Source organism: Aricia agestis, chromosome 18 (genome assembly GCF_905147365.1).
Source record: "Aricia agestis chromosome 18, ilAriAges1.1, whole genome shotgun sequence".
NCBI lineage: Eukaryota > Metazoa > Arthropoda > Insecta > Lepidoptera > Lycaenidae > Aricia > Aricia agestis.
In genome coordinates, this window is record NC_056423.1 from 7,623,325 (window position 1) to 7,646,520 (window position 23,196).

Here is a 23,196-nt window from a genome sequence, read left to right on the forward strand (position 1 = left end):
ACACGTCAAACTTATAACATCCCTCTTTTTTGTCGGGGGTTAAAAAGGACATTCCTAGATGGTATTCATTAGGATATAATATGATCCTGTTGATAGGAATTATTCTGCACTATAACCAACACACGTTTAAAAAGCATGAAATAAAATTAAATTAAGAAATTTAAAAAAAAACCCCGCCAAATAACTTTAAAAAGTAATGAAATAATATATTTTACTGATTTTAAGTTTAAATAATTCCTAAGTGTAAAGTGATATTTTAGTCCACAATTGTTGACACGGTGTGTCGGGGGACCGCTAATGTAGATGTTTGATTTCACATAACATTATAGTTTAAGGGTCAGTGCACAGCGAACCGAATCGAGACAATCAGTGCGATACAAAATGCAAAAGATGCCCCCCCCCATAATTGTTGTCACGGTGTGCCCCCCGACACACCGTGACAACAATTATGGACTAAAGTATCACTTTACACTTAGGAATTATTTAAACTTAAAGTCAGTAAAATATATTATTTCATTACTTTTTAAAGTTATTTGGTGGGTTTTTTTTTTAATTTCTTAATTTACTTAATTAATATTAGTAAGTTATTTACCTGTGAACACTTAGCGACGGACAGGTATCGTAGGGCTGGTCCGAGTTTGGCCAGCTCGTACAGACCAAAGTCGGTGACGCCGGTGCAGTCGGACACGCTGAGCTCCTTGAGCGCGCAGTACGACGGTATCCATCTTACACCCGCATCTGTGGATAACATTAAAATATTAACACATCATCGAAACATCATACTATGGAAAAGCAACTGAGTAAAAAAAAGTAATAAGTTTACAAAAGTTTGCCGAAACTCCAACTGCAATTATTGTCAGGAATCAAAATGCTAAATATTGAACCGTTGAAATCACTTGAACTTGCTTCCAAACTTTTATGAAATACTCAAACCGTTTTTTTTTTTTTTTATATTGATAGTTATTTAATTTAAGAGTAACATTTTCCTACAAATAGTACAATCCATATTTTAGGACCATCAATTCAAAGTATGAAATCCTTTCTATCTCTGTTAGCTACTTTCGAGATTTTTCGCAAATAAAAATGTTGTTCGTCTTATCGAAATGAAGCTACTCACAAAAAATTTGCTTGATAGTTGTAATAAAACAAAATTTGTTCTAGGGCTCCATTTTTGTTTATGGTGAAAAACACTCAATCATTCCAGCTTTCAAACAAAAATACTCGAACAAAATCGGTCCAGTCGTTTGGATGCTACCATGCCACGACATATTATGTGTCGTGACACACACACGTCAAACCTATAACATGCCTCTTTTAGGCACTAAAAAGTAACTGACTCAAAAGAAGTTATAAGTTTAAAACCTCTAAAACGCTAAACCCAACTACGTACAAATTACATCATTTTGAAAAAGGATAGGCTATGACACCCGCGGCTTCATTACTTGCCTATTGACAAATCATTTTTAAAATCAGACTACTGACTAGTACTTTTGCCGTTGTGAGGATATATAATATTATACTAAATACATACATACTTAAATAGACTGCCAGAATCACCTTTCTTCATAAGTTATCGTTCTTTTCGATGTCGTTGATGTCGTTCGATGAACAATGTTATGTGTTTTAGAATTTCAAACTAAAACTAATTTTTTTTTATTCAAAATATTTTTTTGCAAATATTATCTGAAAGTCTACATGATGCCTACCACCAGTTTCCATGTAACACACATAACATTGTTAATTGTTATACAGCAAACAAAGCAAGCAAGTGTATTGCAACATCAATGCCCGTAAAAGTCAAAAATGGATGGACGTCCCAACCAACGCACGTCCATAGAAAATACAACTAATATTGGATCCGTAAGCCTAACAAGAAAAAAGCTACCCAACTAGGCCCAAAACTACGAATTGACACGCTTGAAATAACAAATGGGACTGTACTTAGTATATTGCGCGTCACGCAATATAATCGATCACTGTACATGGATGCCCGAGGGCCAAATGATGGGAACCCGGAAAATCCTTTGTCCCCTATTCATTGATGTTTTGGAGACGAAAAATAGTTTCTCGCTTGATTTATTAAGCAATTTTTATGAGACACATACAATGTGTTATGTGGGCATAATTCATGACAAAGCTGTTTACTTTATAATTTCGTACATCATTGTACTCATCTATTATAACAAGTACAGCTGTCATGCACAAAATATTATATTGTCCACAGAACTGTGACTTAAGTATGACATGAATATTAAAATGACAAAGCAATGACGAAAGAAATCTAGATCTAAATCGTTCCACCCATTGGTCGCTGCCATAAAGTTAATATACCTAGCGGAATAGAGAAATAAAGGCCAGAGCAAGCGAGATGTCACTTTTTGTAACTGCGTGGTAAAAAGAGACGTGTGATACATGACAGCAGAACTCCTTTTTCGACGTCCAGTCGGCACTTATCGGCACGTTGACAATTTAATCTTATAGAAAGATGCTTGTGTAAGTATATACGTACACATATTTTACACACAGATGTAAATCAATTTCGGTTTCGTTAGACAGCTCGAGATTGTTGCTCTATTCCGCTAGGTATAATTAACTTTATGGTCGCTACGATGCCATGGATAACCACCCACACACAAACAGATAGGCAGACAGATAGACACGTCAAACATATAACACCCCTTTTTTGTAAAGGGTTAAAAAGTGGGTAATAAAATGACAGTAACTGAAGTGAAGTATAAAAGAATATAAAAAGCACTCTACAGTGTCAGCAATACCTGTGACTAGAGTACACCTCCTTAGGTAGAGATACTGGAGGGCAGGGCAGGTGTGGAGCAAGAAATACTTATTATAGTACCACCAATATATAGTGACTTCAACCTGTGACTTTAGTCTTTACGCACAAGAATAATCAGCAATACACTCAGTGGTATTACAGTGACATAACGCACAAAAACGTCAATACCTGTGACTAGAGTACACCTCCTCAAGTATAGGTACTGGAGGGCGGGGCAGGTGTGCAGCAGGGAATACTTATTATAGTGCCATCAATATCCACTAATTTCAACCTGTGACTTTACACATAAAAGTGTCACTAATACCTTTGACTTTACCCACAAAAGTGTCAGTAGTTATACCTGTGACTAGAGTACACCTCCTCAGGTAGAGGTACTGGAGGGCGGGGCAGGTGTGCAGCAGGGAGCACAGCCCGGCGTCGGTGACGGCTGCACAGTCGGTCAGGTCGATGTACTCCACCGGCGGCTTCCGTGACGCCAGCCGACCTTCCAACATCGACCACTCCGGCCAGTCCACGCTGGAACACCCTGTAATGTACGCCATCTTTAAATACTCCTGCCAGTCCATGTTAAAACCATAAAGTTAATATACCAAGCGGAATAGAGCAACAATCTTGAGCTGTCAAACGAAACCGAAATTGGTTTTCATCTGTGTGAAAAATATGTGTACGTAAACACTTACACAAGCATGATTGAACATGAATTCTATGAGATTAAATTGTCAACGTGCGGCACGTGCCGACTGGACGTCAAAAAAAGAGTGCTGCTGTCATGTATATCACGTCTCTTTTTACCACGCAGTGTTACGTCGCCTGCCGCCTTCTTGTAGCCGGCTTCCAACTTGTACCTTTACAATACGAACATGCAGGCTGTGGCTCAGTTGGTTAGGAGCTGACGCTCAAACTGAAAGTCGCGGGTTTGAATCCCGCCGAGGGGATGAAAGTTTTCAATTTGTATCTCTTTAATGAGCAGCTTATATGCTACTTGTTACTATGTTTTAGTTGAGTAAGATCATCTGTAAAAATAACTTACTGGGGACATTTATCCATGCAGTATTATTAGACATAAGGGACATTAAATATACTCCGAAAGTTACAAACCAAAGTGGTGTGAAATTTCGTGCGACTTCACCACTTTTTCTAGAATATCATTATAACTTTTTCTCAAAAGAAATTTTGGTCGTAATAAAAGTCGAATTAAGCCTTTGAAGTTAACACGAAACAGCCAAGTTTTTTAATGAACAATAATTTGTAAAGAGATGCCGAAAAATCTTGATCACTACCAGTTTGTTTGTGAAAATTTAAAAGTAAAGCCAACTAATTATGGCGTCGCAGGCAACGCCTACGGAAGTCAATTTAACTTTTTCACTGCGAAGGAAAAAGTCGCTTCCCGCTGTCTGTCCCCTTACATTAGTGCTAGATGACGCCCGCAACTTCGTTGGACACGGGAACCGCATATTTTTCCGGGATAAAATGGTTTCTATGTCCTTTCCCGGGACTCAAATTATCTCCATACCAAATTTCAGCAAATTCGGTTCAGCAGTTGGGGTGTGAAGAGGTAATAGACAGACAGACATACTTTCGCATATATATATTATCCGAGGGTTCATCTACTTAAGAGTCCGGGTGCCATCGCAATTCTCATACAAACGTAATACCAAGATAATTTCCCATACGAGAATATTTACCATATTTGAGTTATTATTCAGCTTAAGATAGAAATTACCTAGGTTCCAGTGGCGAAGAGTCCATATAACCCGATTACCGTCGGCTTCCCTTTTGGAAAATCGAATCTATGGGCCAAATACATTTTTATCTAATAAATATTTTACATAAGTACTTAAAAAACTTTGAATTCACTAAACGCCTACAAAATTGTATATGCAATAAATTTTTCTCTCACTTGAAATAGTTTCAATTAATAATTAATCGCCTACAAATTTATATAGGCAATGCAACGTGAAGCCGTAGAACATCTCCGGTAGAAGCCGATAAATTAGCGGGTTATTTCTTCATACAACGATATTTCATAGTAAAAATCTGTCCTTTTCATTCCTGTGAACTGATCGTCATGTTCTGTCTCGTTCTAGCACGCGCGAATATACTCGGAAATAAGCCGATACTCGGCGAGTTATTACGGAGAAAGGTTAATTAGCAACGCACAAGTGCGAGCGAGAAAGACGAATCAATGAAGTAAAATTGTTATGAGTCAAATGGCGGATGAGTGTTTGTAAACAACTTGTTTGTTTTGTGTTTAAATGTCGAATGTTATTTGTTTTAGCGTTAAAAAGAGTGCAGTGTCGCGAATTTAAATTAATTTGTTTTGTGATTTGTTAATTGTGACTCGTACAGCTGAGACTGTTGTCTGACAGATTATTTGCTGTCGAAGGAAACTTCGTTTTCCAAACTTAGTTTTGAATGACCGTATGTGCCGTCAGTCGTCACGCATACAACTTAACTCAGAAGGCATTTTTCAAAGGTATCATTATCAAACTTGAAACTCGAACATTGTTGAACATCAATGCTGAGCGTTTTGGTAAGTAGATTTTTTACTCCGGCTTCCCTTCCGAAAATATTCACCCTTCGCCACTGCTAGGTTCCTGTACAAAGATTCACTGAAAAATATTTACATAAGTACCAAAAATATTATGATATTTTCGTATGTAGAAATTATCTTGGTATGACGTTTGTATGAGAATTGCGATGTTACCCGGACTCTAACGGCCGTTCCCAATATTTGATCTATCTCTGGTTTTGCCCTACTAGAGATAGGAATAGCTCACATTAGACATTAGAGACATACATTTTATGTCAATTGTGAGCTATTCCTATCTCTAGTAGGGCAAAACCAGAGATAGATCAAATATTGGGAATGGCCGTTAATGACTTCTATGTCATGTATTTAATTTAAACTAATAAGTTGTATGGAAATGATAATTAGAAACAAATAAACGCTATTGAGCACTCGTATTTCATAAATAAAGCCCTATTTACAAAACAAATGAGCTAATTATAATAATTTACAATTGAGCTGCCTTCCAAACTTAATGAATAAATTATTAACATTCTGTTTGAAATTATAATTTTATTGTAATTAAGATATCTACCACCAAGTACGTGCTCATGTGCTTCCGAAAGCTAATTGAAATAATTGAATTAAGTTATTAAATTAAATACGTGTGGCTCTCCGCGACTGCCGCGGTAATATTGCATAGCATTTTTTATCAACTTATGCAATTATAACTCGCTTACGTCTCCTAGCACGCACACAAACACCGTGCTGAAGTCTGCCGAACTGAAACGACAGTAGACTATGCGTGTTAGGTGTTTTTCGTTACGGATACTTGATTCGGTCGCCGCACTCAAAGCCCGCGATATAAGCGATGCAATAGCTTAAAAACAAAGTTTTCAGCAGTGAGCGAGCTGATGATGATGGACTGGTAGAAAGAACACTCTTGAAGATGACAGCTTTAGATCTACCCATTCGTTTGGGTGCTACGATGCACAGCCAAATACACACACATACAGTCAGATAGACAGGCAGACATGTCAAACCATAACCCCTCTGTCTTCGTAGGAAGTTAATGGTGTTTCGTAGCAACAGCTTGCTTAAATAATTTACAACAAAATTAATCAGTCATTTAGGTGACTTTAGATGAAAATTTTAAATAAACACAAAGGGTAGGTGGGTAATTTAAATTTAGTTATGTCACGTGTCCCATAACGCAAACTCTAGTTTAATTACCAGTTAAAACTGTATAATTATGCGCGTTACTAATTCAGTAAAATTTTAACTACAAATTTTAACTTGTTACAACTTTTTGATACCTTTGTTAACTCAAAAAGTACATTATTTTTCAGGACAAACAATTAAAAATCTATTGCATAGCTTTTATCGCGGGATTTGAGCGCGGTGACCGAATCAAGAAATTCCGTAACGAAAAAAACCTAACACACTAAGTGCCTTATCACACTGGCGATTAGCGAGCTATTTTAAAAGCGACGCGACTGCGCAGCGCACACGCCGCGATTGGGCGGCGTGCACGTCGCGACAGCGCAGCGTCGTCGCGGCGTGGCGTGGACGCCATTTTGTACACTCGTCTACACAGCATATTATTATTATACATATATTCTAGACTCGTCTAGGGAGTGACGTAAAAATCCATTTTGCTGCTGAGTGTCCAAAACGTCGAAGGCAAGCTGCGTGCACGCCGCGCAATCGCGGCATCATCGCGGCGTGTGCGCTGCGCAGTCGCGTCGCTTTCAAATCGCTCGCTAATCGCCAGTGTGATAAGGCCCTTAACTCCGACCGGTACAGCGGTGCGTCATTGTGCCAAAATTCGTTTATCGCTCGGGAACCGTACATTTTTCCGGGACAAAGAGTATCGTATGTCCTTTCCCGGTCTCAAAGTATCTCCAATCTCCATACCCAGAAAAGCCGGTTCAGTGGTTTGGGTGTGTTGCGAATATCTTATATGTCCGGTTTGTACATAAAGTTAATATACCTAGCGGAATAGAGAAACAAAGACCTGAGCAAGAGAGATGTCACTATCAGTAACACTGCGCGGCAAAAAGAGACGTGTGATGCATGACAGCAGCACTCTTTTTTTGACGTCCAGTCGGCACGTGCCGCACGTTGACAATTTAATCTCATAGAATTATTCATGGTCAATCATGCTTGTGTAAGTGTATACGTACACATATTTTTCACACAGATGAAAACCAATTTCGGTTTCGTTTGACAGCTCGAGATTGTTGCTCTATTCCGCTAGGTATATTTACTTTATGGGTTTGTATGTTTTTTTGACAGTAGTTTATTTTTTCACTAGCGTTATTGAATGGTTATTTTTGATGCTAGCCAATTAAAACCTACAGTGAATAGAACTCCTGTAAAAATTACAGAAACAACTGGATAGAAGTAGTGAAGGTTTCTCAAAGTAGATTAAGCCTGGCCTGACCTTTTATTTTGCAGAAAAATTCAGTTCCGCATTCCACGGTATATTGGGGACACTCAAATAAAATTCCATTCTGTTCTTTGTGAGCTAGGCATAATTTATATTAACGCCCGAACGCGCGGTTTCGCGGCTAAACCGTAAGATTACAAGCAAAATAATTATGTATGACGTATGTAAAACGCAGCGCGACCGCAAATCCTTACATATACAGTGTGTAACAAAAACTAGTGATAATACTTTAGGGTGTGTACATGGTCCTTGTAGAGAGTTCACTGTGAAAGTAGCAGCTCGGAAAGACGAATTTTTTTTTCACTTTTGTATGGGCAAGAGCCCGAGCGTCACGAGTTTCCCCATACAAAAGTGAAAAAAAATGTTGGTCTTTCAGCACTGCCACTTTCACAGTGAACTCTCTACAAGGAACACGTAAACACCCTAAAGTATTATTACTTGTTTTTGTGACACCCTGTATATATTTGCTTGTGATCTCGCGGCTCGCTTAAAAAGTATTTTATTACTCTGCTATTTTATTGTGTATTAAAAACGCCTCCGTGGTCTTATCTAGTGGTATAATAGAGCGCGGCTCTTGACTCGGAGGTCGTGGGTTCGATTCCCGCGTTGGAAACATGTTATTACCAAGTTTGGTTAGGACAATGCAGGCTGATCACCTGATTGTCTGACAAGTAAGATGATCCATGCGTCGGATGGGCATGTAAAAAATCGGTCCTGCACCTGATCCCTCGCCGGTCGTGTCGGTCTTCCGTCCCACAAGCTTTATCCACACTGTGCTTTTTTCTGTTCGTCAAGGGCATGCGTTATAGCGCAGTCAACAGCGAACGTGAGGCATGCCCGCGACGCATGCCCTGACCGTATCCAAAACTTCAAAAATGACAATATTGCAATTGGCGTTGCGTTCCTTGACGCATTCAATTATTTAATGCGCCAATATGAAAGTTGATGACGAAAATTGAAGATGAAAGTGCACAGTGTGGACATAACTAATGGGTTATGAGAGTAAAGGAATAGAGAGTGCTCTTGTGCACACACTTGGGCACTATAAAATTACTCCTGCGTAGCTGACCTGGTTTCAATGAAACCGGCCACCGTCACCAAAACCGGTATGGGAGCTATGTTTTTATATTATTGTGTTAGAGTAGTATAATCGATTGCGAACGGTCAAACAGGAAATTAGAAACGGGCAGCTGCATGACAATTATATGACTTGGGTCAATGGAGATTAGACTACTGTAGAGTTCTACTAAAGTCTATTCGCCGTATAATTGTCATAATATTCGGCTGTTAAAGTGTGAAGAGGAAACAGACAGTTAGACACGTATATTATATATTATTACTGATTACCGTAATAAACGTAATATAAAATAATTCTAAGTATAAGTCATAAAGAAAATTAGAAAATTGTCAACTATTAATAATTAATTATCGGACCGCTACGTCTAGTCGCCATAACTATTTTATGCTCTAACTCATTTTGAGCCTCTGTGGTGCAGTGGTTTTGACTCGGAGGTCGTGGGTTCGATTCTCTCGTTGAAAAAAATATTTTTTTCCACATTTGGCTAGGGCAATGCATAGTCACCTAACAGTCTGACAAGAAAGATGATTCATTTATGCGTCGGATGGGATGAAAAGACGGTACTGCGTCTGCTCTCTCCCCAGACGTGTCGGTCGTCCGTCCCACTGGAAATTATGAGAGTGAAGGAAAAGAGAGTGCTCTTGTATACCTACTGCGCATAGACTTGGATTATGACTTCTGCATAGCTGGCCTTTTTCCTTTTGACGACGCAAGTGCAACGCTCTACGCTCCGGTTTGGGGATGTGCCTCAGTTAAGATGAATTCCGGGAGGATCGGTGGGCCTAGACAAGCGACAAGCGATTATCGTAAAAATGCCACAAAATGTGTGGGATTTGACATTAGATTTCGCTAGCGAAAATGTCAAATCGCATACATTTTGTTAGCGTTTACGATAATCGCTTGCCACCTGGCTACTGGCCAACGAGAATCGCCAGCCGACCCACTAAAACCACCTGTGGTTTGCCATCAGCTGTTAACCGGAGAGTGTCCTATATCCATATATTTTTGATTGGCGATTCTATAAAGGAGCGATGAAGAAATCATCTTGGCCAAGATAAAAAGAAGGGGATTTTGTTTTAATGAAACCAGCCACTGTCACCGAAACTTACCAGTTAAGTCTATATGTCGTATGTCGACCAGGTCTGTGACTAGGGGCGCGAGGGCTCGGGAGTCCAACGCGCTGCACCCGGTGAGTGCCAGGTGCGTTATGTTGCGGAAGGTCGCCGCTAGTAGCTGTGCTCCGGCTAATGTCACCTGGAAACATTGTCATCGTCATCATTAAACATCATCAACAACTTTATCATTATCAGACAAGTCGAAAAGTAGTCGTAGATAAGTCTAAGTAGGTCTGCGCAGATTATTATTACACGTCGCATGTCTACCCCAAGCCCCAATTCAGCTTTTTTAATCCATAAAGGTGATCGCACATTTATCAGCACGCACGCGCCGACCGCGTCGCATTTTGTATGAAATGATGTGAAACATTCGTCCGCACCGTACGCGCCGCATTTCGTGTAAGCTATGCAGTGCCTTCGACGCGGCGAATACGGTTGAAAATAATATTCTCCAGTCGATTCAGAGTTACCACACACGACGCGTAGACGTCTCACGCAATTGACATCTGTCCAAATCCATACAAAATGCCGCGCCGCCTCGCCTCGTCGCGTTGCGGTCTGAATTGACCCTCATGTGTCAATCAAACGTCAAACGACTGTTTTGTGTGTGAGAAAAACGTGTTTGCTTCGTTTGATATTATGTTTGAGAGTACCTTATTTTTGTTGTTTACAGTTTACCGCAAATACATCGCAATATACAGCTAAGCTGTATTGTTAAACTAACATATCAGAATACAGGTGAATAACCTGTCCATTTGGCCCCATGCGTGGTTAACCATAAAATAAATGGCACAATAATATATGTAATAAAATAAAAAGAAAAGAAATGACACATTTAATATCCAAGTGGACGTTAACCTGATACATAGCAGGCGATATCTGGGACAAACAGCGACATTTACCACAATAGGGTTTTATTGGGCAATTTCATAATTTGTTAAAGGTAATTTTTACCCCCAACGAAAAAGAGGAATTGTATAAGTTTGTCAGTCTTTGTGCTCGTGGCATATAGAACCAATAGTATCGCGACGACACGTCGTCTGCTGCAGCTTCATGTAGCCGGCTTCCAACTTGTACCAACCCTTCGATCGTGGAAAAACGAGACGCAATAGAATTTCTATTGTGTCTCGGTCACCGCCCACCTGTGACCGTATGGGGCTTTTTGTTCGACTTTTGACAACGTTTCTGTCAATATTCTGATATGACGTGTGTGACATGTCGGATTTGGTCGGATTACTGTATCTCTCTGCTCCGTCCCTGGCGTAATATTCCTTATTGAAAACACTTCAAAATTTTCTGCAGTACAGGTTCTGCAGAGCTATTTTGATTCCACGGCAGTAAGTGAGCTCACGATGATTTTAACTAAATGCTAAGAACGCTTTCGATCATGTTAGCTTTCAAACGAGCAAAACTAGATCAAAATCCACCCGTTTGGATGCTGCGTACAGCGCTTGCGCTGTATTTCGCCGAGTGGGTAAGTTTACCAGAGGTCCAATCCCATACCTTTTCCCTTCCCTACCCTCTCCTATTTCCTTCCCTACCCTCCCCTATTACCCTATTCCCTCTTAAAGGGCCGGCAACGCACCTGCAGCTCTTCTGATGCTGCGAGTGTCCATGGGCGGCGGAAGTTGCTTTCCATCAGGTGACCCGTTTGCTCGTTTGCCCCCTTATTTCATTTAAAAAAAAACTGTATGATACCAAAATTTAAAGCTTCCTTACACTCACCGGGCTGGCCTTAGTCCGCCACTCTCGTACCGCGCTGACGAAGGGCCCCGCTCGTGCGTGCGCGCATCGTGCCGCGACGTCCAACGGTCCGGCGGAGCGGACGCGCCGCCACGGCTCCGGACGGGCGACGAGACGCGACACGAACCGCGACCAGCGACGACAGACGCGCGACATGCGACATAGGTCTGATACCTGGAAGGTGGAATATTTTGGTTTGGTTAAATTAGGTTTATAGTCTAAAGGCAAATATGTCATACTAGCTGTTGCCCGCGACTTCGTCCGCGTGGACTTCAGTTTATAGCGCGCGATGTCAACAAAATTGGTGTCAAAAGCTTTTATAAAAAAACCCTGGTACCCCTTAAATCAATACAGCTGTGCAGTGTGCAAACAATAAGTACTTCATTTTTGTATGTTAAACTTTATATATTATGCCAAATTTTAAAGCTTATTTAGCCCCCCAATTACACAACTTTACCCATAAACTATTTATCATTGATAGGTTTAGCCCCAATTTCACCAACGTCTGTTAGTGTTAACAGCTTGTTAAAATATCCTGTCTTCTCTTTCATTCATATGAAAAACGAAACAGCTATCGTGATACTAATTCGAGCATTAACTTTAACAGTCGTTGGTGAAATTTGGTCTTAAGGTTACGTCACTGCCTGCACAGATAAAGTACTGAGTTATTTAATACCGTAGAATAGATATAACAATCGAAAAAAATCGAGACTTAAATGTAAGATGATACCACCTCTTATAGAAAGACTTTTGAGCAAGCGTCAGCGCGATGTAGAAGACGCACGGCGCCATCTATTATGAATTTTTTGAACAAATTTACGACCCTTACAACCCTTTTTTCCAGTAAAAAAGTAGCCTATGTCCTTTCTCAGGCTTTTGACTATCAGTATACAAAATTTCATTACAATCGGTTCGGTAGTTTTGGCGTTTGGCGTGAAAGCGAGACTGACAGACAGACAGACAGACAGAGATACTTTCGCATTCATAATATTAGTACAGATTATGTGCATACTGCACAGCTGTTTTTGGGTATTTTGATTAATTAAGGGCCGCGCTACACCGGAATGGCAGCGGCGAGGCGAGCACTTTCAGCGCTGCCATTCCGGTGTAGCGCGCTGCGCGGCCCTAAGAGGGGTACCACTTACCAGGGTTTTAAAAAGTTTTTAAATTTGACACAAATTTTGTTGACACCGCGCGCTATAAACTAAAGTCCACGCGGACGAAGTCGCGGGCAACAGCTAGTTATGAATAAAAACAATAATATATAATAAAGTAGGTATGATTAGTTCTGTTATAATAATGAAGTAAAAAATAAAGCGCCATCTGTTTTCATATATTAGAATTAAAATGTAAAAATATTTTTTGGATGGAATATAGGCCAACACAACACACTCGAACTCCTTAGAAATGCAGTAGGAGTTCTATAAGATAAGATAGATTGATTATTATTATAGCAAGTGATAATATTATTAAACATAATATTCTAACGTATTAAAAACTATAAACAAAAACATAATAACTAATAAGTATGATTAGTTCTATGTTACAACGAAGTAAAAAAAAAGCGCCATCTGTTGAATAGTATTAGAACTAAAATGTTCATTGCATCGCGTCGATATATTTCTGGATTTTTTATAATATTATACATAAAATATATTTAAGATTTTTGAAATATTATTTTAATACACATCCAAGACCCAGGAACATTGAAAACTTTTTGTTCCGCCTGCGGGACTCGAACCCAGGACCCCCGGGATGAGCGCTGGCCACGCGCAATGCGAAGTAATTTTCATCGATATTTTCATGGAAATAAGATATTTTCCCACATCAAAATGTAGCCTATGTCCTTTCTCAGACTCTAGAATAACTGTGTACAAAATTTCATTGCAATCGGTTCAGTAGTTTTGGCGTGAAAGCGAGACAGACAGACAGACAGACAGACAGACAGACAGACAGACAGACAGACAGACAGACAGACAGACAGACAGAGATACTTTCGCATTTATAATATTAGTATAGATTATGTATATATTTCTGATACCAAGAATGTACCAGATGTACCAGATGTATCACTTTGAACTATTGAAGGATGTTGCACCACCTTGTACTTTGTAGTACCCCGCTGTCCGTTTATGGTAACTCTAGTTTAAGATGAGCTCACTTATAGTGTGCGGTAGCCCTGGTCCAAGCTAGGCTCTTTACCAGTACACCTAATTTCAACCCTATTACAAAGATATTAGGGTTCAAATTACCTCCAAATTCGACAGTATCAAGATACTCAGCGCGTCACTGTTGTCTCGTCTCCGGCGCGGCGGGCCGCAGTCAGTGAGCGTGTGGTAGCCCTGGTCCAGGCTGAGCTCGCTACCATTACACCTAATTTCTTAACCATATTACAAAGGCATTAGGGTTCAAATTACCTCCAAATACGACAGTATCTTGATCCACAGCGCATCACTCAGGCTGTTGTCTCGTCTCCGGCGCGGCGGGCCGCAGTCAGCTAGCGTGTGGTAACCCTGGTCTAGGCTGAGCTCGCTGAGGTCCGCTGTGAGGGGCTCCGGCGGGGGCGGGGGGCGGCGCCGCGCCCCACCGCATATGCCCGGCCCGGAGCAACTTGACATGGTCTCCTGAAAAAAAATAGGACTTTTGAAAAACCGGTAAAATAAGACCAGCGTTTAAAGACGAGCTTTTTTTACACATTTGGCAAGTGTAAAAAATCAATGAAAAAAATCCAGCGACTGCCATCGATTAGTGTTGTTCGTCTGCAAGAAGCCTAACCTTTTGGGCCTTGAGCCTATTCAGTAATCAGCTGTGTATTTAAGAAACGCATATATATGCTATACCAGAGGTTCAAATAGATTTAGTTAAATAATTTCTGTCGTAGCTTTTTCTGCGGATTTTGTCGGGTAATATCAAACCCAGCCGACAGGACATTGAAGACTAGCATAAACTTGGAATAACATGACCAAATAACGTAGACCCGCCATCTGCTTGATTCATATTTCCCTGATATTATATTGCCTTGACAAAACCTAAATATCATTGTCGAACAACGTAAGCGTACCATCAATTTATGAATTTCTCTGATGGTACTATGTTTTACGTTCAAACAGAACCAGTTCGTCTAAATAGAACATTTCGAATACAAGATTGACACACATATTTGTATGTATATTATAATGAGAATGTAGAAATACACTATGATCTCCAAAGTAACTAGTTTTACCGTTATTGTCACATGTGGATACAACCCACAATCAGGAATTCAGCTACGGAATTCAGCGAGCTTCTTGAGGAATTCTAAGTTTATGACCTAAAACTATGAGGGTTTTTCATAGTAAACTGGAAATACTAAGCACTATAGAAACACTATAGTGTACCAGAATCTGATGGCAAAAAGTGAGAAAATAAATTGACTCTAACAATACCGGGGTAATTGGAATAAAACATTTTGATCCTTTCTTTTTCTAATAGCGGCTGATTGTGTGTGTAAACATGCAAATATAAAAAATTATCCAATGATCAAGGATGGTTTTTGAAAATCTGCTGTCAAAAATTGATTTCAGATTCTGGTAGACCTATAATAATGCCTTAGCTCTAACCAAACTTGGAAAGAACATTTTTGTAAATCTTTATATAAGAATCGAACCTACAAGCATTGGGATAGTTTTAAACTTAAAAGCAAGGAAAGGGTTAAAACTTGTAGTAGAACTGATTGTAAGATGTATATCTAACCAAACAACAGCTCCCTAAAAATAATGAAAAGCGGAATCCAAAATTTTTTGGGTTTAATTATTCAATAACCACAGTAATCTCTAGGTTAGAAATGAAGTGACGTAACCCAATGATTTTTAATTTTCGTAACAGACCGACATATAAAATTTATATAATTGACATTTTCCCATTTATTTTTTAATTTTCAACCATCGTAAGTATTTTACCGTTGATAAATATTATTTAGACTTTAGATTCAGCGTCATACTAGATATTTATAGCTTATTGAACGCTAGAATGGATCGTGGCCCGTGGGACGCGGACGTTTCATTGAAAATAACTTGAATGGCAGATCTATTATTACGACGATTTATATATCTGTGGTCGGTGATTATGATCCCGACGACAATCCGCTCTGATTTATTCCCTATTGTGGGATAATTGCACAGATATTAGAAACGCTAGACCTGATAATTAAACCACAGACTAAACTTAAGGATGTGCGCCCTCGTTTAACGATTGCGAAATCACTATGTTTAAAAATATAGGATATCCCGAAAATTTTTAAATAACAAATATTTTCATAATGTTTTTAAATAAGGAAGAAAATATTTTTTTATGTTTGCTCCGACAGTACGTAAATAGTACAGCGAATACTGTCCCTTTGGAATTATTGATTTCTTCAACATCCAACTTACTACATAATTTAATAAGTAATGAATGTCATAGACTAATATTTGAGTAAAAAAGTGTAACCATCGCCTTAGTAGATGGAGGTACTACTGTATTATTCATAGAACAAGATGTCTTCATACACAAGCTGTCTTTAATATTGCGAAGCCGCTCAACTTGTCTCGCTATTTCTTTTACGAAAGCGCACAATTATCTCCGACATAACTATACCGTAGACTCCCTGCCGCTGACCAGAGTGACGTCTGTTAAGGACCTCGGGATTCACATCAGCAATGATGTTACGTTTAAAGAGCACATCACAGTCTGCTGCAAAAAAGCTTTTCGGAACTTGGGCTTTGTGCTACGGATGAGTCGGGGCTTCTCTAACGTGAAGGCTATCACCTGTCTTTACAACAGTCTCGTTAGGAGCCATCTGGAATACGGCGCGATGATCTGGTCCCCTTACGAACAGAAATATTCCCTGATGTTAGAGCGAATTCAAAACAAATTCCTCCGTTACATATATCTGCGGCTGTACGGCGTTTATCCGTTCTACCCTCTAAGCTATCCGTCGCTATTTGTGCTGGGTATGGTGGGATACGACAGGGTCGCGGTGCGGAGGGAACTGTCGGTGGCGCGGTACGTGTTCGGCGTGCTGCGGGGCCGGACGAGTGATGCCGCCGTGCTGGGAGAAGTGTCGCTCAGCGTGCCCGACCAGTACGTGTGGCGCCGCCGCCGCCCGCCACTACTGCACGTGCCATGCTGCAGGACTAACTTGCTCAAATACTCCCCGTTTGTTCGTGCACTACGTACTCTCAACGAAGTGGCACAGCGGGTGGATCTGTTCCATTGCACTCTCAGTGAATTTACACTTAATTGCCTGTTTGTCATTTGTTATGGGAAGAAAAGTGATTATATACAAAAGTAATAATAGTTTGGTTTGTATTAATTTATTAAGATTTATTTACCAAGGATAGATTTTATTTACAATTTTTTACTTAAATTAATTATTGATGGATTAGATATTATATATACTGGTTATGGTTTTATAATTTATTGTTATTAATTTTATCGTTTTAATCGTGGATACTGATGAACTCATTATTTTAATTTTTTAACTAAATTTGTAATACAACTTTATGTACACTACTATCGCATTAGGTAAACCCTGTAATGATAGTTTAAGTGTGTGATGATGAAATAAATAAATAAACTTACAGGACTTACAAATTACAATAGTATGGTTTCGAGTTTTGATTTAGTTTGGATCCAGTCTCGGTTTAACAAAACAAAGTGAAAATACTTTATGATATGAAAGTAGCAGCGTTGAAAGAGATACTTTTGTCTTTTATGTTGCAACTAGATGACGCCTGCAACTCGGTTGCGTCAAAATTGGCTTATCGCGCGGGAGCCGTACATTTTTCCGGGATAAAAAGTATCCTATGTCCTTTCCCGGGACTCAAAGTATCTCCATACCAAATTTCAGCAAAATCGGTTCAGCGGTTTGGGCGTGAAGAGGTAACAGACAGACAGACAGACACACTTTCGCATTTATAATATTAGTATGGATGAGAAATGCTATAATGTCATGAATATGCTTAAAAAATAAACTCTTTCAGGCCTTTCACAGTAAACTCTATATATAAGCGATACATTACACACCATAAAATATTACTAATACTAGGTAAGTACCTACACGTAGACACCACGTGTTTATTTCTTGTTGAAGTCTGTTGTTAAATTGAAAACAGATTTAGTTTTTTTTATTATTGTATCTTAAATACTGTTAGCCAATTATTATTACGCGGCCAGTCTGTTATCATTTGACTTTTTTAATCTGAGACTGTCTAAAAAATCACAAAAAAATAATAAAATCTTAGAAGTCTAAGAATTAAGAATCCAATAAAAACATTTCGGCTGATTAATAAAAACATTAATTTAATGAATTTATGTCTGTTCCACGTCCATTAACGGAAATACATTTTAAAATGTCACAACTCGGAGCACAATTTATAAGAATTTTAATTACATTCCACCACCTACGGGGTTCTCAGTTCTCACGCATAACTTACTATAATTGTGTATAATTGTGATAATTAATATCCTAAACTAATTATATAATATACCGTATCTAGATTTTTAAAAGCGCCAAAGGAAAAAAATGTTTTAAATACTTATAGTAAAAGCTTAATATAACCGCTACTATGGCTTGCGATATAATTTAAATATATCTATACTAATATTATAAATGCGAAAGTGTGTCTGTCTGTCTATCTGTTACCTCTTCACGCTCAAACCGCTGAACCAATCTTGCTGAAAGGGAGGGAGATACTTCGTGTCCCGGAAAAGGACATAGCATAGATTCTTTTTATCCCGGAAAAATGTACGGTTTCCGCACGGCAAAGAAATTCTGGCGCAACGGAGTTGCGAACCTCATTTAGTTGCTTGTAAATTTTCAAAGTTTTCTAAGTTGAATATAATCGTGCGCGCGGGAACTGTTCAGAAAAAAAATGTACATTTTTCTGTGATAAAATCTATCTTCCTTTCTCGAAACCCAAAGTTTCTCCTTACCATATCTCAGCAAAATCAGCTCAGAAACGGTTAATATTAGACGGTATAGAATCTAGAAACCTATTTCAATCTACACAGCCTAAACTCTACATTATATCTACATCAATTTTTTTTATTATATCTCATTTCCATTTATACAAAGTGTTTTAATACATTTTATTCTAATTAAGCACTGATTTATCATTTCACTTAATGCTTATCGGAAAGGGTATTGAATCACTGAATTAAGAAATTAAATGACATATTGATGGATGGTAATTAGTTCATTTCCATTTTAAGTCATTAAACATTAAAAAAACTGTTTATCTTATATGACGTATATAAAATTCTCGTGTCACAATGTTAGTTACCGTACTCCTCCGAAACGGCTTTACTGATTTTTACCAAAATTTATATGCATATTCAGTGGGTCTGAGAATCGGCTACTGGGTACTTTTTATATTGATAAGTGCATTTGTTGAATAAATAATAGTAAATTTAATAATCAATTCGAGACTGACGGCGACCATTTGTGCGACGATATAGCGATGGACGTTGACATGGTATCATACTTATTTAATCACTTAAATAAAATATTAAATAATACGGGCGAAATACTTTATATGGCAAAACAATGTTTGCCGGGACCGCTAGTTTCACCCTAAAAATTACGTGGAATTGGGAATTCTTACGCAATTTCCATAATTTTACATGTGAAAGGCATATTTATGTAATAATTATTGATTTGTTTATTGAAGTATACTCATTAACATAATTTTGAACTGCTTTAATTGGTTTCGTGTAGTTAAATAACAAGTTAGATCTTGTGTCATCCATACTTATATTATAAATGCAAAAGTGTGTCTATATATCTGTCTGTCTGTCATTCTGTCTATTACCTCTTCACGCCTGAATCGCTAAACTGAATTTGCTGGGTATTGGAGATACTTGGAGTCCCGGAAAAAGACATAACATATTTTCTATCAGCAACACGTACGGTCCCCGAGCGATAAATTTCAGCATAATCTAGTACAGCCTTTCCCAAAGTGAATGATAACGCCCCCTTGTGGGCGCTAAAGGCCTAAAGGTGTGGTACCCCAAAAAAAATGAGGGCGTTCTGTAGAGGCTTTGATTTGAAAGTATAGTGAATCAATGGGCGCGCCAATAATTTTTTGTCTCAAAGTGGGAGGTATATAAAATAAGTTTGGGAACCCCTGATCTAGTAACAAGATATTTCTTGTGTCATCATAATAAGTTTAATAACGGCCGGTCTATGATAGTCAAATACCAAAATGAGAGAAACATATTCGTTTATTAGATTTACTTTACTTCCGCTATATTTATGAAAACTATTATATACTTAATTATGTTACTAGTTACCTTTTCATTGTGTACAATACTTTGATAAATCTCGACATTATTTTGATAAATCTCGTAGGGTTCAGCCTGCGTTTGCAATGTAAGCGGAAAAAAGTGTAATTATTTACGACATCACATTAGAAACCTCAAAAATATTAGAAACCTCAAAAGTATTTCTCCACTACTTAATGATTGTTATTATACTCATAAAACTTCCTCTTTAATCACTCTATCTAGTAAAGAAAACCGCATCAAAATCTGTTGCGTAGTTTTAAAGATTAAAGGGAACAAAGGGACATGAGGGAAGAAAAGGCGACTTTGTTTTATCTATGTAGTGATTTCCATGACTCAAAGTCTACCCACGTCAAATTCGGGTCAGAGGTTTATGTTTAAAGAAGACAGACACACTTTCACATCTATTTTGACTTTAATACATTTGCACTGACTTAAATCCTATCAAGTATCAACATAAAAAGAAAAATAAAATAGGCCTCATAAGCTTGTCGTAGGCCATGTATATTATTGGAAATTATATTTTTTATTGAACTAAACATGCACTAATTTGACAAAGTAAAAATGTAAATATCTGCCTTTTCAAACTTTTTTCCTTTACCGTAATGATATTTAATTTTTTAATTAATACATTCAATTAAAAGATGTAAGGATGACTTACACGAAAACTCTGTAAAAACTAACTTTGAACAGACTAAAATATATATTAAGTATATATTTAAATAACAAGTAATAATAAATTTTATTGGTCTCGCTAAAACTCGAGAACGGCTGAATGTAATTGGCTAATTTTAGTCTTGAAATGTTCGTGGAAGTCTAGGGAAGGTTTATGTTAGGCGGGATGTGATACGAAGTTCACCGGTTTTTTTTTATGAATTAAGGGGGCAAACGAGCAAACGGGTCACCTGATGGAAAGCAACTTCCGTCGCCCATGGACACTCGCAGCATCAGAAGAGCTGCAGGTGCGTTGCCGGCCTTTTAAGAGGGAATAGGGTAATAGGGGAGGGTAGGGATGGGAAGGGAATAGGGGAGGGTAGGGAAGGGAATAGGGTAGGGGTTAGGGGATTGGGCCTCCGGTAAACTCACTCACTCAGCGAAACACAGCGCTAGCGCTGTTTCACGCCGGTTTTCTGTGAGAACGTGGTATTTCACCGGTCGAGCCGGCCCATTCGTGCCGAAGCATGGCTCTCCCACGTATAAGCATCCATACCACGTATAAGTGTCATCTAGTAACTACATAATTTTCTTTTAAATTCGAATCCACTAATTCTTTATTTGATGGCATTTTCGTTACGTTTAACTTAATGCAAGTGAAGCATAATGCAGTATCATTATACAAGGTGTAACAAAACTAAGTGATAATACTTTATGGTGTGTACATGATCCTTGTAGTAAGTTCACTGTGGAAGTAGCAGCGCTGAAAGGCCATTTTTTTCACTTTTGTATGTAATGAAGCGTTTAATTTTTAAATGACAGCGCGACCGTGCTGCTATTTAAAATATTAATCGTGACATACATTTGCTTATAATCTCGTGGTGTAACGTTGTGTGGTGTAACGTGTTCATATTATGCATGCATATGAATCCAGTCTAAGGAACCACAAAAAGGGGCTTGCGGATTTTATCCTGTTCCTAGTGACATTCGGTCATCAACCCAAAACTCGCTGCAACGAGTTTTGTTTGATTTATATTGTATTTGCCATTATGTATGATTTTAAATCCATAACTAGCTAGGGTTGTGCCACTTAAGCCATCGAAGACAACAAGAGCGTACTTACTATCGTCCGACATTTAAAAAAGTACATACCTTACACATCCAAAACTATATAACCCCGATATCCGGTACTTCGCTATTTTGGCAAATACTATAATATTATCTATGGACGCTTCACACCACGTCAGTCTGGCCCCGTGCTAAGTACCTGAAGGACTTGTGTTACGGGTACCAGACAACGGAAATATATTTAATACTTTTATACTATACAATATACATATATTTAAGATTTTTATTATATGATACACATATTTAATACACACCCATGACCCAGGAACTTTGAAAACTTTTTGTTCCGTCGGCGGGATTCGAACCCGCGACCCCCGGCTTCAGCTACCGACAGCCTACCCACTGAGCCACAGAGGTCGTCAAATACTACTTCCGTATTTTGGCAAAAACGGTACTTTAGTGCTTCGGTATTTGGCAAGTGGTAACCCTGGGAGACTCTATATAAATTACATCTGGATTATAAATGGTGATGGTCGCGCGTGGGTGACGGCGGCGACTCAAAGGTGATGGACTCCATCATCGATCTCCAGACCCGATGATAGTAAATCTATTTTCTAATCACCGAGGTCACTGAACTTTGTTTTTGATACGATATTCATACATACTTTGGCCATCAGGTCATTCAAACTTATTAATTGATACGAGTAAAATTACTCGAAATGTCTCATTTTAGCTGACTTTTTAAAAAGAAAGAGGTTCGGGTGCTGATAAATATTTTTTATTATTTCACGAGTCCCGAATAAGTGTTTAAACCATAAAGTTAATATACCTACCTAGCGGAATAGAGCAACAATCTCGAGCTGTCAAACGAAACCGAAATTGGTTTCATCTGTGTGTAAAAATATGTGTACGTATACACTTACACAAGCATGATTGAACATGATTTCTATGAGATTAAATTGTCAACGTGCAGCACGTGCCGACTGGACGTCAAAAAAAGAGTGCTGCTGTCATGTATCACACGTCTCTTTTTACCACGCAGTGTTACTGATAGTGACATCTCTCTTGCTCAGGCCTTTGTTTCTCTATTCCGCTAGGTATAATTAACTTTATGGTCTAAACACACTAGGCCGAAATTACGCGGTGTAAATTCCGCATGATTCCGCCTGCAATGTATTTTAAATTACCGATGACACACTATTCCGTCGCGTTCCGTCCGTATTTTGTATGCGTTTGACATTGCGGACGTAATTATGCGGAATTTACGCCGCGTAACTTCGGCCTAGTGTGTTTAGACACTAATCGCCTAATAAACAGCTGATAATTTTTGAACTTTTAACACAAGTTTTACTCATATATTTAATCTTTTATGTTTTGCAAAATATAAAATACCTCTTCTTGGAAGTCGGTTAACAAAGTATCTGCATGTGTAGACGCAAGATATGCAAATGCTAGTAAATCTTCGGCGTTGTATTTCTT

General features: G+C 38.6%; 2 protein-coding genes across 2 annotated transcripts in view; one reads left to right on the plus strand and one right to left on the minus strand.

Moving 5' to 3' along the window:
* The window catches only part of LOC121735979 (F-box/LRR-repeat protein 7), a 77,557-nt gene that overhangs the window by 8,979 nt on the left and 45,382 nt on the right, over window positions 1-23,196 (minus strand). The window contains exons 2-6 of the mRNA XM_042126987.1: window positions 14,109-14,315; window positions 11,674-11,865; window positions 9,943-10,087; window positions 3,135-3,320; window positions 593-738 (exon numbers count right to left, since the gene is read on the minus strand). Coding sequence (XP_041982921.1) covers window positions 593-738; window positions 3,135-3,320; window positions 9,943-10,087; window positions 11,674-11,865; window positions 14,109-14,309 — 870 coding nt within the window. The 5' untranslated portion in view covers window positions 14,310-14,315. The remainder of the gene's footprint in view (window positions 1-592; window positions 739-3,134; window positions 3,321-9,942; window positions 10,088-11,673; window positions 11,866-14,108; window positions 14,316-23,196) is intronic.
* Window positions 16,523-17,002, plus strand: LOC121736202. The gene has a single exon (XM_042127290.1). It carries the CDS (start codon window positions 16,523-16,525, stop codon window positions 17,000-17,002), a length of 480 nt encoding a protein of 159 aa, XP_041983224.1.